At 39.7% G+C, this 15949-nt stretch overlaps 1 protein-coding gene across 6 annotated transcripts in view; it reads right to left on the bottom strand.

Annotated features, from left to right (window-relative positions):
* Positions 1–15949, bottom strand: part of LOC129709146 (probable E3 ubiquitin-protein ligase HECTD4) — a 168391-nt gene that overhangs the window by 149630 nt on the left and 2812 nt on the right. For all 6 annotated transcript variants that reach the window (XM_055655285.1, XM_055655291.1, XM_055655288.1 and 3 more), the window contains exon 2: positions 9682–10199. In XM_055655285.1, the coding sequence (XP_055511260.1) occupies positions 9682–10199 (518 nt within the window). The remainder of the gene's footprint in view (positions 1–9681; positions 10200–15949) is intronic.

Below are 15949 nucleotides of genomic sequence, written 5' to 3'. Positions count from 1 at the left end.
AGCACTCCACTCGCCACTGCCTGCCATTCTGACAGTTTATTCCTACTCTTTGTTTCCTGTCTGCCAACAAATTCTCTATCCATGTCAATACCCTACCTCCAATTTTGCCCACGTATCTCCTGTGTGGTACCTTATCAAAGGCTTTCTGAAAGTCCAGATGCACTACATCCACTGGCTCTCCTTCATCCATTTTACTTGTCACATCCTCAAAAAATTCCAGAAGATTAGTCTAGCAGGATTTCCCCTTCATAAATCCATGCTGACTTGGACCGATCCTTTTACTGCTATTCAAATGCGCCGTTATTACTTCTTTGATAATTGATTCCAGCATCTTCCCCACCACCGATATCAGGCTAACTGGTCTATAATTCCCCGTTTCTCTCTCGCCCCTTTCTTGAAAAATTGGATAACATTTGCTACCCTCTAATCCACAGGAACTGATCCTGAATCTATAGAACATTGGAAAATGATTACCAATCCGTCCACGATTTCGAGCCACCTCCTTAAGTACCTGGGATGCAGACCAACAGGCCCTGGGGATTTATCAACCTTCAGTCCCATCAGTCTACCATAGCCATCCTAGGAGAGGGTATTCATAGCTTAAGTGTATTGTTACATTGTCCGATGCACGACTACAGTAAGGCACAGGTACAATTAATAATCTTGTTTACAGTGGCATCACGGGCAGATTCAGAAAAACACAATTTTAATTTGTTTTAATTTGTAAAAGCAAATTATACATCAGTTATGTATAAATTATACATAAGATTCTAAAAGACTGTGCCAAAACAGGCATGAGTGCTAAAACATAATTAGAAAAATTAAGAACATAGTAGAGCAAGGGTTGAGCCATAGTGTTTGTCGGTATACGATTGGTGTTGTGTAGGTTGGATCAACACCCACCCCCAAACCCAAAAATAACTTTTCCTGTGACTTGCAGTCTGAAGAAGGGTCTCGACCCGAAACATCACCGATTCCTTCTCTCCAGAGATGCTGCCTGTCCCACTGAGTTACTCTTGCATTTTGTATCTATTTCCCAAAACATCACCTATCCATGTGATGCTGCCTGACCTGCCTAATTACTCCAGCACCATGTCTTTTTTACAGTGGTGTCTTGGTGAATTTATAGATGACATTGGACAGTGCTTCATTACACAGTCATGCATGTAAAGCATAAAGATGGCATTGGAGAGAGGCAACATTTTTCAAGCAGATTGCAGGTGTACACTTATTTATAGCTCTTTCGGCAATCTTCTTTTCACTTCCTACCAAAATAACAATGACAAAATAAGGAAAAATGAAATATTAATAATGCCAATAAAGACAGGCCTTCACCTGAAGCCAAAGAGCTATTAACCAGAAGGCCAGTGAAAATACAAGATTATTGATCAACATTCCCACTGGCAATGAATGCTGACATCTGCAGCTTCCACAAGGCTGAAGTACTGATCTTTGAAAATAAGTGCTTATTTATTTGCCATTAAAAGCAAGCCAGTCAATTTCTAATGCACTCACTAACCAACCATAAATTGATTCGTAACGACAATGCAGTTATAAAAAGAAAGAGAAAGAAAAAAAACAGGGAGGAGGAGTGAATTTTGAGTGTTCAATGTCTTCCTTATAGACTCGGCAGCTAACAAATGGAATCAAAACCTTTCACATAAGAATGTGTCCACAGGCCCACAATTGAGAACATACAAAATGAAAGACAGACATTTGGTTTCTGATTGCCTGGCCTTCATCCTTGATCAAAGAACGTTGATATGGACCAATGAACAATTATTCCGCCCAGTCAAAAATGATAGAAATCTCTTCTGATGTACATTTGAATAGCTGCTAAGGACACATTACCAACAATGAGCCAGGGCAGTAGCATGAAAGGATCTTAGACAGGACAAGTTACCTTGATCAGACAAAGGAGCAGCAACAAATAACAGCAAGATTAATTAATTAGCCACTTAATAGTAGGTAAAGTGTAAATCATAAAATAGGAATATGTATAATAAGGATAGGGGGCAGGGAAATGTAATCAAACAGAATCAAACTGGCTAAAACACCTTGGAGAAAGAGCTGGGTTTCTGGAATAATTTGTGAAGGAATTATACCAGGAGAATATAGCTAATTAAAATCACATATTGTTGAATAGACAGGACTAATTAAGAACCTTATGGCAAAGGAACAAGATAAGTAAATTTAATAGAGTCTGAGACTCATATGATTGTTTGAAACTCGGGTCTTCATTCTAAACCAAGTTATATATAATGGGTAATATAGCACAGGGGAGTTTGGACTATTTGATTGAAAAGTGTCAAACATTTCAATCCAAAATTTACAATTGTGAACACATATTCCCTCGAGGAAAATAAACCAAAGGGGAAAAGTAGTACATGCATGGCTGAGCAGAGAAGATAGGTAGAAGATTAAAAGAAGCATGCATTGTTGCTAAAAGAATGGTTAATCAATCCAAGGATTGGTATAATTTTAGCAACTAGTAAGGATTGTTGAAGAAATTAGGGAAAGTAAAATAAAATGGGAGAAATGTGACAAAATAGGATATCACCAATTTATATATTATGAGTAAACTAGTCTTTATTGGCTTAGCAGCCTATTAACAGCAGAGTGCAAAAACATCATGTCTCAACTATTTATAATCTACATCACTTATTTGAAGACACGTGCTCACACATTTCCTGGCAATATATCTTAGATAGAAAGGATGACTCAAAGTCATACTTAGATGGACAATGGTCAAGGTGGTTATAGAAATGTCTATATCATTCAGGAAGAGTATAACAGGTTATAAGACTCAGACAAATGCACAATATCTTGTAGACTAATTACAAGTCAACATTCATGTATAAGAAGGAACTGCAGATGCTGGAAAATGGAAGGTAGACAAAAATGCTGGAAAAACTCAGCGGGCGAGGCAGCATCTATGGAGCGAAGGAAATAGGCAATGTTTCGGGCCAAAACCATTCTTCAGACTGACCGTCCGATTTCCCTTGTTCCATAGATACTGCCTCACCTGCTGAGTTTCTCCAGCATTTTTGTCTACATTCATGTATAATATGCAATTAGAAAAACAAGCCCTGTGTTAAGCATAAAAAAATAAAAACAGAAACTTCCAGAAATACTCAAGAGAGTCAAGGCAGCATCTGTAGAGCGAAAAATTGACCTTCAAATCTTTCATCTGCTAAAATGCCATGAATGGAAAACATTCGGTAAACATTCATTCTTTCACTCTCTCTGTAATGTTCAGTGACATGCCAGGTATTTTTGGCATTTTCTGTTAATTTCAGATTTCCTGGGTCTACAGCAAATTATTTTTGCATTCATTAGCAAGAAAATGAACAGCAGTGTTGAGAAATGTAAGATCATTTTTCATTCCAGGATTGATATCCCAGGTCAAACATATTACAGGTACACACAAATGCTGGAGAAACTCAGCGGGTGCAGCTGCATCTATGGAAAGAAGGAAATAGGCAACGTTTCGGGCCGAAACCCTTCTTCAGACCCTTCTGCTGTAAAACATATTACAGCCAGGAAAACAATCTTGCGGCATGAAGTGTAATTTTACTTCATAATAGTTTATTAGAAAGACAGTATATAATGCAAATATAATAGTTAATAGTTTGGTAACATTCTGAATTTCGAATAAAATAGGGGGCAACATATCAAATTTCATTTGCTTGAGAGATTTGTCTCAATCTTGAGAGATTTGTTCCGAAACTACAAAAACAAATGTCAGTACCAATCTGATGTACAGTATGACAATAACCATGTTAAACTTTGCATCTTCATGTAATGTTAAACAGAAATCCTTGTTGAGAAGATGCTGAATAGATACAAAGCCAATAAGATGAATTAAGACTGATTAGGGTGGCAAAGTCAATAACATTACATTTTAAAGTACTACAATGTTTTGAGAATAACTGGAAAAACTATCAATATTTTGATCCACATGAAACAATGCTATTTACGTTTATACATTTCTGGCAGAAGGGTCTCAACCCGAAACGTTGCCTATTTCCTTCGCTCCATAGATGCCGCCTCACCCGCTGAGTTTCTCCAGCATTTTTGTCTACCTTCGATTTTCCAGCATCTGCAGTTCCTTCTTAAGACTTTTTCTGTACATTCTTTTCCTATTGATTATAGTCTGCCTGTTGGGCATATCCTGCAACCTCACAACAGGTTCTCCCCAGATTATGGAGGGTTCCATTCCTGTTAACCATTCATGACTAAAACAGTTCGCGAGTCAGAAATGCTGCCGCAAACCAAGTTCCCAGGCAACAGATGCCTGCAGCCCTGCAACAGATGGCAAATCCTTCCATCTGGTCTCCTAAATGCTCGTTCACATGTAGCGCTGTACAGAAGTCAGGCGTTCATAATCTGGGGAGGACCAGGTTTTGCAATAACTTGCACAAAGCAAACCTTGGATATTTTGGTCCTACCTATCAGAAAGATACTCAGCCCTTCCCTACGTTCTATTGAACTGTTTTCCTCCTTCCCAGCTCTAATGAAGTGTCACAGGCCTAAAACATTAGCTATTTCTCTTTCCACATATGCTGCCTGATCTGCCTGGTGTTTTTTCTGTCTTTATTACAGATTTCCAGCATAAAGTCATAGACGATACAGTGTGGAAACAGGCCATTCGGTCCAACTCACACACACAGGCCAACAATGTCCTAGCTATACTAGTCCCACTTGCCTGCACTTGGTCCATATCCCTCCAAACCCGTCCTATCCATGTACCTGTCTAACTGTTTCTTAAACTATGGGATAGTCCCAGCCTCAACTACCTCCTCTGGCAGCTTGTTCTATACACCCACCAACATTTGTGTGAAAAAGTTATCCCTCAGATTCCTATTAAATATTTTCCCCTTCACCTTGAACCTATGTCCTCTGGTCCTCGATTCCCCTACGCTGGGTAATAAACTCGTGCATCTACCTGATCTATTCCTCTCATGATCTTATACACCTCTATAAGATCACACCTTATCCTCCTGCGCTCCATGGAATAGAGACCCAGCCTACTCATCCTCTCCAAATAGCTCACATCCTCTAGTCCTGGCAACATCATCATAAATCTTTTCTTAACCCTTTCAAGGTTGACAATATCTTTCCTATAACATGGTGCCCAGAAGTAAACTCAATATTCTAAATGCAGTCTCACCAACATCTTATACAACTGCAACATGACCTCCCAACTTCTATACTCAATACTCTGACTGATGAAGGCCAAAGTGCCAAAACCCTTTTTGACCACCTGCGACTCGACCTTCAAAGAACCATGCACCTGCACTCCTAGATCCATCTGCTCCACAACACTACCCAGAGGCCTACCATTTACTGTGCCCTTGTTTGACATTCCAAAATGCCTCACCTCACACCTGGCCAATCGAACCAGATCCTGCTGCAATCGTTCACAACCATCTTCACTATCCACTAACTTATGTATCATCAGCAAACTTGCTAATCTTGCCCTGTATGTTCTCATCCAAATCATTGATGTAGATGACAAACTGTAACAGGCACACCACTAGTCACAGGCATCCAGTCTGAGAAGCAACCTTCCACCATTACCCTCATTATCCATTCAGTGATCTCTCCTTGGATCTCCTGCGATCTAACCTTCCAGAGCAGCCTACCATGCGGAACCTTGTCGAACGCCATGTCGAAGTCCATGTACCCAACATCTACAGCTCTGCCTTCATCAACCTTTTTGGTCACGTCTTAAATAAAAAATCAATCAGATTTGTGAGACATAACCTCGCATGTTCAAAACCATGCTGACGAACCCAAATACCTGTATATCCTATCCCTCAGAATATTCTCCAGTAACTTACCAATTACAGATGTTAAGCTCACCGGTCTATAGTTCCAAACATTTTCCCTGCAGCCCTTCTTGTATTTGCCACCCTCCAGTCTTCCGGCACCTCTCCTGTATTTAAGGACGACTCGAAAATTTCAACCTGGGCTCCCGCAATTTCCTCTTTTGTGTCCCACAATGTCCTCGGATATATCAGATCAGGCCCTGGAGATTTGTCTACTTTCAAACATGACAGTACCTTCAGTATTTCTTCGACAGTAACCCTGACTGCTCTCAAGTCATTTCCAGTGACTACTCCAATTTCCTCCGTCCTACCGTCTTTCTCCTCGGTAAATACAGAAGAGAAATACTCATTTAGGATCTTGCCCATCTCCTGTGGCTCCACACAGAGATTTGATTCCTGAGAGGTCCCACTCTCTCTCTCACTCTCCAGTTACCCTTTCCCCCTTATGTATTTATAAAATCTTTTGGGATTGTCCTTAATGCTAAATTAGTGCTCCTTCCCTGATCATTTTAAATCATTTCCCATTTAATTATGAGTGGCTGAAGACTCTCAAATATAACTTCAGTCACTTACTTCACCCAGGTCCGGTAGGCGGCGCGACTCTCGTCAGCAGCGGCCTCTGCAGCCCGTCCGCGTTTTTATTATTTTCTGTTTATGTTTCTATGTAGTTTTTGTTATTTTTTGTTGGGGTGTGTGTGTGGGGGGGGTGGGGTGGGAGGGAGGGGATAACTTTTTAAATCTCTCCCTGCACGGGAGACCCGACCTTTTCTGTCGGGTCTCCGTTGTCGTTGGGGCTGCAACGAGGAGCGGCCTCCAACGGGAGAAGACCGGGGACTCTGGTGCCGACGACTCACCTCACCGTCGCGGAGCTGGCCGAGTCCAGAGCGGGTGGAGCGGTGGTGGAGCTGCTGCGGCCCGACCTCCGGAGATTCGGAGGCTGCAACTGCGGGTCTGGCGGACGGCGGCACCGGGAGCCCGCTTTTCAGGGCTCCTGCAACGGCGACTTCTCCCGCCCGAGTTGCGGGGTCGAAGAGCTCCTGGAGCGGGGCCTGACATCACCGCCCCGCGCGGCTTGGAGTGGCCGCGGGACTCTGCGAGCGCACGCCGGGGGCTCTAACACCAAGACCCGGTGTGTGACCTTGCATTACCCGTCGTGGCTTTAATGGCCGCGGGACAATCGCCATCGCCAGCCGGGGGCTTTGACTTTGACTCTGACATCGTGGGGGGGGAGAGTGCAGTGGAGAGATAAGTGTTTTTGGCCTTCCATCACAGCGATGTGATGGATGTTTATGTAAATTATGTTGTGTCTTGGGTCTATTTGTTTGTAATGTATGGCTGCAGAAACGGCATTTCGTTTGGACCTCAAGGGGTCCAAATGACAATTAAATTGAATCTTGAATCTTGAATCTTGAGAAAGAAATCCAGTGGTTTTCTTAAACCTATATCAAAATTTTCCTTTGTCCTTAAAACAGTAGCCATATAACACATTGGCCAAGGAGAAAGTCTTAGCTGTAATAAAAAATAATGCTAAGAATTTATGCTTTTCAATTCAAGTATGCATTAAGGAGCAAAGCAGGATGTGAAACAAATACTTCATGTCAATCATATTACATTATTATTTTGGTTCGGATTATTTATTTTTATAACGGAAAAACTGCACGAATAAAATCAGCTTCTAATTCATCCCATTAAAAACTCAGTTTATGGGAATAGTAATCATTTTGGCAGCAGTTCTGTAGATTATTTTCAACTACTCCATATTTGGGTATTGGCTTATATTCAATCCTTATACACAAGACAAATATACATACGACACAAACCTAATAAAAGTCCTCCCTGGATTATGACATGGTTCCGCTCGCGAGAACTGTTTGTAACCCAACCAAGGGCAACATGTAGTTAAACCATAACATTTAACTTAATCATTTAGATTCCCTGCAAGATACATTCTCACAAGGCATACGATGCCTCTAGCAGCCAGCATATCCATCCTACCGGTCTTGTGTTGATTCATATGTACATAAATCAGACATTCTTAATCTGAGGAGGTTCGATATGAATCAAAGCTGTACATTGAGATCTTCAGACTGCATCATTCAATGTGCTCATCAAACTAACGAGCCTCAAAACAAGATGTTATTACTCCACAGATATCTATCATCAAGATTCTGCAAGAAGGAATACAATATCTACCCAATTCTACCACATTTCCTTTTTATTTTGTTAGGCTTCCAATCCTTGATTACCATAACAAAACAGAAACTTTATTGCACAAATCTAGTCTCTGGGACACTTACAGCTGTTCATCATGTTCAAAGAATATAGATTATGTGACAAAATACTCAAAAACACAATAGTCAAATGGCATCTCCCTATCTCAATATGGCCCAATTTCTTACAGATTTGTTAATAAATTATAATAAACCACGACACAACACATGGAATCATAAATTCTACTTTACTTATTCCCATTTAACCATATATAATGGTAATGTAAATTACCAAAGAGCAAAGTTACTGGCCCAGAATTTCTTAACAGCAGAATGTCATTTATACTCACTGACCTATGTGCCAAGTCTCCATTACTTTAAGCAAATCCCGCAGTGTCAACACATTCCCATGCCAGTCCAATTCTCAATGGTGAACCACTGCCCAGTGGCAGGACCTTTATGAATGACATAATGTTGGACCAGAAGCAAGCTACATTCCTGGGTTACTGGCAGTTAAAATTATGAATGATTCTGAATGGCCTATCTGGGTGTATGTTGCTTGGACATATTTCACAATGGCACAGATGGTAGAGGTGTTGCCTCACAGCTCCGGTCATTCTGTTCAATCCCGCGCTCTAGTGCTACTGTGGGGAGTTTGCCTATTTGTTGTGTGATTGTGTGGGTGCCCCCCTGGCATCCCCTCACATTCCAGATGGCTTGACTGACCACCTAAAAATACCCTTAGTTTATCGGTAAATAGAATCTGTGGGGGTTGGGGGTGGCTGGAAAAAAAGCATGGGGGAATAAAGTGGATTAGTGCAGAATTAGTGTAAATGGGTGCTTGATGGTTGGCATAGACACAATGAGCTGAAGGGCTCATTACAATGCTGAAGGACTATGGATCTATGCATACTGAGGAATTGCCTCAACTGCAGGCTCCTCCATGAAAAATCCATTTTCAGAAAGTGACAGCAACTTTTGGACTGCAATTTGAACGGTGCCAAGGGTTCTCAAGTAACTGTTAACGGCAAGGGAGTGGAAATGCGACATGAATTACAAAGAAAGTCCGCCATTCCTTCAGCTATTGGTAAGAGAATTATTGTAACATAAACTAAAAATTCTGAACATCAACCAGGACAGAATTCCAAGAGTAGATACAGTTGGGATTTTTTTAAAATTGCAAATGCTTAAACTGAAACAAAAATATATATTCACTAAAGGAAAAATGAACAGAGCAGGTGAGATCTTGTATTTTCTGTCCTTTCCTTTTCCATGCCAATTGACACCATTTCCAAAATGTTCCAATTTTATTTTGAACACATTAGATATTCCTTTGCTTATAAACATTTTGCGAACTTCTGCTCAAAACACTTACAGGCGCGATTGGATAGTGACAGTAGAGACAAATCTTTCACAGAAAGCAGTGACATGAATAATGTGTCCATAATTAGTTTCTCAAGATATCAGATCTTTGCTGACTATATTCTGTCCCATGTGTAATTAGTAATTTGCAGCATGTTACTTTCTAGCTGTCTTTCACAATTTTCTAAAGATGACATTGTCCGACACATCGTAAATGATCATACAAAATGTATTTTTAGTTATTACAACTTTAAAATATGCCAGAGTGTTCCTACCTTGCACAAGCAAGAGCCACCAGTGCAGCTGCAGCATTCTCTTTCTGTTTCCCTGTGATGGAATGACCAGAGGCAGATGTTTCTTCCAACCAAGAGCAAAGCAGGGTTTCCAAACCGTTTAGACAGTCGGCAGGTTCTTTTGTGAGACTCAGAGGCTGGCAATCTCTAAGGCAGTTGAGGAGCACCTCAGCGGTAATGTTACAGAGGGAAGGGTCGGTCTTACTTTGTGACTGGATCAGTGGGAATACCAATAAGAGGCCCATGCGAGAGGTAAATGGTGCCTGTTCCGGTTGTTGCAGTAAACCCTGCCGCTTAAGCAAGGATATGGTCTCTTCATCACTGGAGTTTTCACGTTCATGTTGTTCTTCAAGTGCTAATTGTCGTTGTGCATTCCATAGCCCTCTAAGTGCATTGAGACGGTATTCAAGTAGTCGAGCATAAGCATTACTTTGGTTCCCGCATACAGCTCGTAATCGTTCAGCCAGCTCTTCCGGATTTTTAGTTTCGAATGTCAGTATCTGAAAATTGAATAACGATAGTGATAGGTAATGATTTTATTTGTGATAAGTAACCATTATAGCTCAATTTTTTTTTAAACTCTTAAATAGTTGCACATATGATTTTTACTTCAAGGCTAGAAAGAAGACCATGTTCCTAATTATACGAGTATTAAACAAGAAGAGGCCAGGAGGTTGCCTTGATGTCTACAGGCTTAGTGTCCTGATATCATATAATGTTTTTGAAATAATGACTCACTGAAAAAACACACAAATCAATTAGTGCCAATCAACATATTCCAACAAATGATTCAACACTGAAAAATATGCTTTATTCATCAGCATTTAACAAAATGTCAAAGTGCTTAATCTACAAAATAGTTTGGAAGAAGTGAACAAGACTAATTGTTGCTTATTTCATTCAGCGGCTAATTAAGTTATTTGGCTGCTAATCATATGTGCATCATATAGTATGAGAAGAACTAAAAAAAACATACAGCTAAAGGCCGAGATATATCTTTTATGTGATTGATATGCTTATGGCAAGCAATAGTGATGTTCCATTAGCTTAATGGATGAATGCTCTACCCAGTTAGAAATAAGTCATACAGATCAACAGTACAGTCAAGGGTTCAACCTTAATCCCCCGACCGCTGGCTAGAAAGAACCTAACTCCCACAGCTAACCAATTTCCAACATACAAGCTGGAAAAACCACATCCATCAATGTTCAAAGCACGGCATGCTTTGCCTCCACAAGCAAATGAATTATATGGTAGAATCGCAGCAGATTCCAATAACAGGCTTAATCATTCACACACACGTTCTGTTAATCTAAACTAGGTAAATAACCTTACATATTTTCCTATGCAACTGTAGGTCAAGAGTAAGTAATTGGCTGCAAAATGCAGTGTATTACCTTTCGTGAACACACCACTCGCAAACCTGCAACCCCTTTCCAACCTACAACCCAGCCCTGGAAGCCATTCTGGTACCACAATTTAGAATGCTTCCTTATCTTATTTATGCAATTTTAGCATCTCCTCCTTTGGCTTGGTGCTCATTTGTATCTGGTTATGCATCTATGAAGTACCTTGGAGATATTTTTATTCAATAAAGATGTTAAATAAATACATAGCTACTTTTGGAAGAAGAAATTGATGAGTAAGTGGATGTATTTCAATATTAAAAACTAATGTCACAAAACATTTTGATCTATTTATGGAAACAGGATGTCAAACGCTTTGGAAGAAAATTCATACTGACAGGTAAGCAGCACAACAGAATACAAGATTATGTTTGAGTTACTACACAATCATTGAATACAGAAACACTACGAGTGTGCAAATGAAATTTTATTATTGGGGGAAAAGCCATCTTCTAAAATAAACTATTTTTCCATTCTACAATTACTACGTTTTTCCTGTGGAATCTTGAAATTATTTTTGTCTTAATGTAATTTCTTCAAAAGGTATAAATCTTTTGCCTTAATGTGGCCGTAATTATTTTATTTTAACAAGATTAACAATTTTTGGTTTATCTTCAGTTGAAGATCGGAGCAATAAAGGATTCTCAGTTTAAAAAGGTCAATCACATATGATCTTTGAAATTGTACCCAATAAAGCCGATTTATACCCTTATCAGATAACACTTTAAATGACATTGACTCCAGTATTGACCGAGACACTACAGCTAATAGCTGCTAAAAGGTTCAAGATTTGCACTTTCAGCATCTCTCATTTCAGTCCTGGGGCAATACTTAAATAGCTAATGTTGAACACAGCAATGGTGATCCTGATAAAAGTAACCTTTCAGCCAAGTGAAGATAATGAGCCATCATGCAATGCCATTCCTATAATTTTTAATTCAGACACATTTTCAACGACTACAAACAAAATAATCTTCTTTATAAAGTCAATTATGTCTATAAACTATCATGTGAAATTTTAACACTCTGCTTCAAATGTGTAGCATACTACCTGTACAGATTTTATATTAGAATTAACATTGTTGTCCAATGAGAGGATTTTAATGAGCATCCAATTAGATTTTTCCTAAACATACTGTAGATTTCTGGGTTGGATGTGCTGGATACAATAAAATAATAACATTATCACTTTCTACAGAATGCACAGGGAAAAATATGCACAGATTAGATTTTATGAAATACCAAATAGTTTGCATTATACTGACCAGATAAATCTATTGTAATTTATTCCACAGAGCACAAGAGTATTATTATCAATCAATAGTATCCAGGCACAAGAGCTCCGTTGAGAAGCTGTGGTTTAGTATTCCTGTGCTCTCAATATTTTGTAATCAAATTTTCAGGATGCAGATGTCATTGGCACAGTTCAAATTGATTGCCAATCCCTAATTACCCTTGAAGAGACAAAGATGAGTATTTGCATCAAACAGCTTCAGTCTTCCTGGTAAAGTGCTTCAACTACAATGGTAGACAAAAATGCTGGAGAAACACAGTTGGTGGGGCAGCATCTATGGAGAGGAGGAATAGGCAACTACAATGGTGTTGGTGCTCCTGCATAGAGGCCCAATGCCAATGAAGGAATTGTCATATATTTCCTCTTCAAGATGGGGTCCAATTTGGAAAGGGATTATGGAAAAACAATTGTATGTACACCAAGGTGGGGGCACATGGAAAGGAAGGGGTGGGTAGGAGGGGTATTACTTGATATTGGAGAATTCAATGTACATACTGCTGCTTTGCAAGCTGCCCAAGTGGAATATAAAGGAGCTATCAGTTACTTTGATAACACCTCCTCCCACCCATCTCTTGCAAGGACACTAAACCTTACTCTGAATTTCTCCATCTCTAATGCTTCCACTCCCAAGATGAGGCTTTCGACACAACAACATCTTTGTGTCCCATAGTTCTGATCTTGCTTCTCTTCCTCCATGGAACAAGGATAGATTTCCCCTGGTACATCTTTCACCACACCAACACATCATTCGTCAACATTTTCTCCTTATTCAATGTGATCCCACCCCCAGTCACTTCCCATCACTGCCCCTTTCTGCAGAACTCACACACTCCCCAAGCACTTTCTTCTGCAACTGTTGTAACACATGTACTGACACTTCCATCCAGATACCCCAGCAGCCCTTCAGGCTGAGTCAGAGGTTCACATGTACCTCTCCAACCTCATCTACTGCATTCAGTGCTCCTGATTATGCCTCCCTTGCATCATTTCATTCCCCTTCTCATACCAACCTTTCTGTCCTAGGCCTCTCCTCTGTTGTCAACGAGTGAAGCCACATGCCTACTGGAGGTATAGCACCATATCTGTAACTGATCTATATCCTGCTGTATCCTGACAGCATTCTTCTTGTCCGCAGTTGCACTAATACTGTTGTTGACTATAAACTTACCAACCAACACGTATACATTTACATTCAAGATTTTTATATATCAAACAATATAATGATGAATCAGCTATAATGAAAAAAATGTCAGCAGCGGGTGGGTAAATTAAGTTCTTAACTATAGTTTCTAAACTCAACTACTATGTTCATTACCATGAAAGGGAAAATCTGGGATAAAGTCCAACAGTTCTGAAGAGCATTACTCAAAAGGAACGATTGGGTTAAGTCAAGAACGCAACGTCATTTTCGATAAGCATACCTACTGACCAAATAGAGAAGCACAAATAACTATGTACTGTTCTCTATTTTTGCAGTGGAATAAAACTATGGGGATTCAACAGTTTGTATTCTGAAAGAAGGAGGAAAATGTGTTACATTTCATCACAGTTTGTGTGTTGCCTCTGCATTCAAGAGCAACCCACCAATGACAATCTGGATACATCATCTAGAGTACACATGCTGAGTACATCTTCAAGGATGAATTTATGCATCTTTCAAAAAATAAATGATGACTAAAATAAAAACAGTTGCAACAATGATTATAGGATAGGTACAGACGTTTAAATGAGATTGTGTTGGTTTAAACTGGCTTAAAGAAGAACAATGCATGCATTTTTATACCAACCTCAGGGTTCCCCCACAGCACTTTACAATCTGCAAAGTACTTTGAGATGTATTTATTGGCATGCTGTGAGCAATGAGACAGCTATTTGACATAAGCAAGCTCCCGTAAACAATAATAAGATAATATTAATGGTAAACCCTTGAATTCCCTATCTAGCAACACAAAATATCATCACCAAAACAATTGCATAGCTTCAAGGCACTGCTCCCCACAACATTTCAAAAGGCAATAAATGCTGATAATCATATCTTCATCAAAATGATACCATGGAAATTTCTCTATCCAAGAAGAAATGCAACATTGGGGTTAATGCCTCCCGGATCCAGACAGGACATGATGTTAACTGTTGACAATAAAAGACAGCTGAGGCATTTGTACAGCCCCCAGACCCACTGCCACCTTTCCTTTCTCCCCTCACTCTGGGAAAAACTAAGACTAATTTAAAAAAAAATATTGGATCAGTTTTTTATTTTTAATCACAATACCATAAGTCAAGCTGAAAATGTGCACGATGTGATCAGATACGCACAAAGAACCACTCTTTGACCATATCCTGAGGAAATCTGCCACGTATCCAACCAGCTGCTACAGCTGCAAGCATTATAAGAGTAATCCCTTTCTTTTTAAAAATTATATTTAGTATCCAGCAATTAATTTTCATTGTTTGAAGACAAAGAAATGTTCAAGCTTTGGCAAGGCCATGTCATTCTTAGGCCAGTTGTGACCAAGCATTCAAATACACACGAGAGCAGTACACTGCTAAATGTTCACCCTTAGATAATACGACTATCATATGACACCAGAGATTGTGCCAGAACTTTACAAGTTATTACATGGACCTCAGTTGGCAATCCTAGCCAACACAAATCACAACAGGTGCATGGTATAGGAATTTTGAGGATGAGGGACGAGGAGGAATCATAAAGACAACTCCTTATAACACAAAGACGTTTCTAAGATAATGACAGGTTTTGACAGAGAAAAATTCAGATCATCAAGTCAGTGAATAATTTTAGGGTACAGAATTAAAATGGCAGGGTTTTTTTTTAATCCAAAGGAAATAGAGAATACTTCCCCCCCCCCTCCCATTATTCAAGAACAAGGATTGGCAATGCTATAACTGAAAAGAGTTTTGAGTAACTTTAAAAAAAAGTAGTTGGACAAATGATGGATTTACAACTTCACTGACAATTATGAAAAAAAAATGGAACGGGGATTAAGCATCACTTTTTTTAAAGAGCAAAATGCACAACTAGCGAACTAGTTTCCTCCTGTGCTTCAAGTTTCCAATTTTAATACAGGTAGCAGAATTTAACTTTGCACACTAATCACAGCAATAACATCTCTGCCCCCATATCTTCCAGCAACATAGACATTACAGACTATTCAATTTTAATTCTGGGGAGGTTTGCTTCAAGGTTGATTTAAATAAATCCTCATCAGAGTGAGCAAATTGACAACTTCAGATAGTCTTTGCTTTCCCTCTCTATCCCCTTCCCAGTTCTCCCACTAGGCTTACTGTCGCCGACTACATTCTATCTTTGTCCCGCCCCCTCCCCTGACTCAGTCTGAAGTAGGGTCTCATCCCGAAACGTCACCCATTCCACCAGAGATGCTGCCTGACCCGCTGAGTTACTCCAGCATTTTGTGTCTACCTTCGATTTAAACCAGCATCTGCAGTTCTTTCCTACACAAATTGAACTCAAGCCTGATTACAGCTTGGTACTAAAAATGGTAATGCAATCCTCTCAAAATGAATGCGG

This window comes from Leucoraja erinacea, chromosome 25, assembly GCF_028641065.1.
Source record: "Leucoraja erinacea ecotype New England chromosome 25, Leri_hhj_1, whole genome shotgun sequence".
Classification (NCBI taxonomy): Eukaryota; Metazoa; Chordata; class Chondrichthyes; order Rajiformes; family Rajidae; genus Leucoraja; species Leucoraja erinaceus.
Note: the sequence above shows the minus strand (reverse complement) of the source record. Positions and strands in the feature narration are given on the sequence as shown.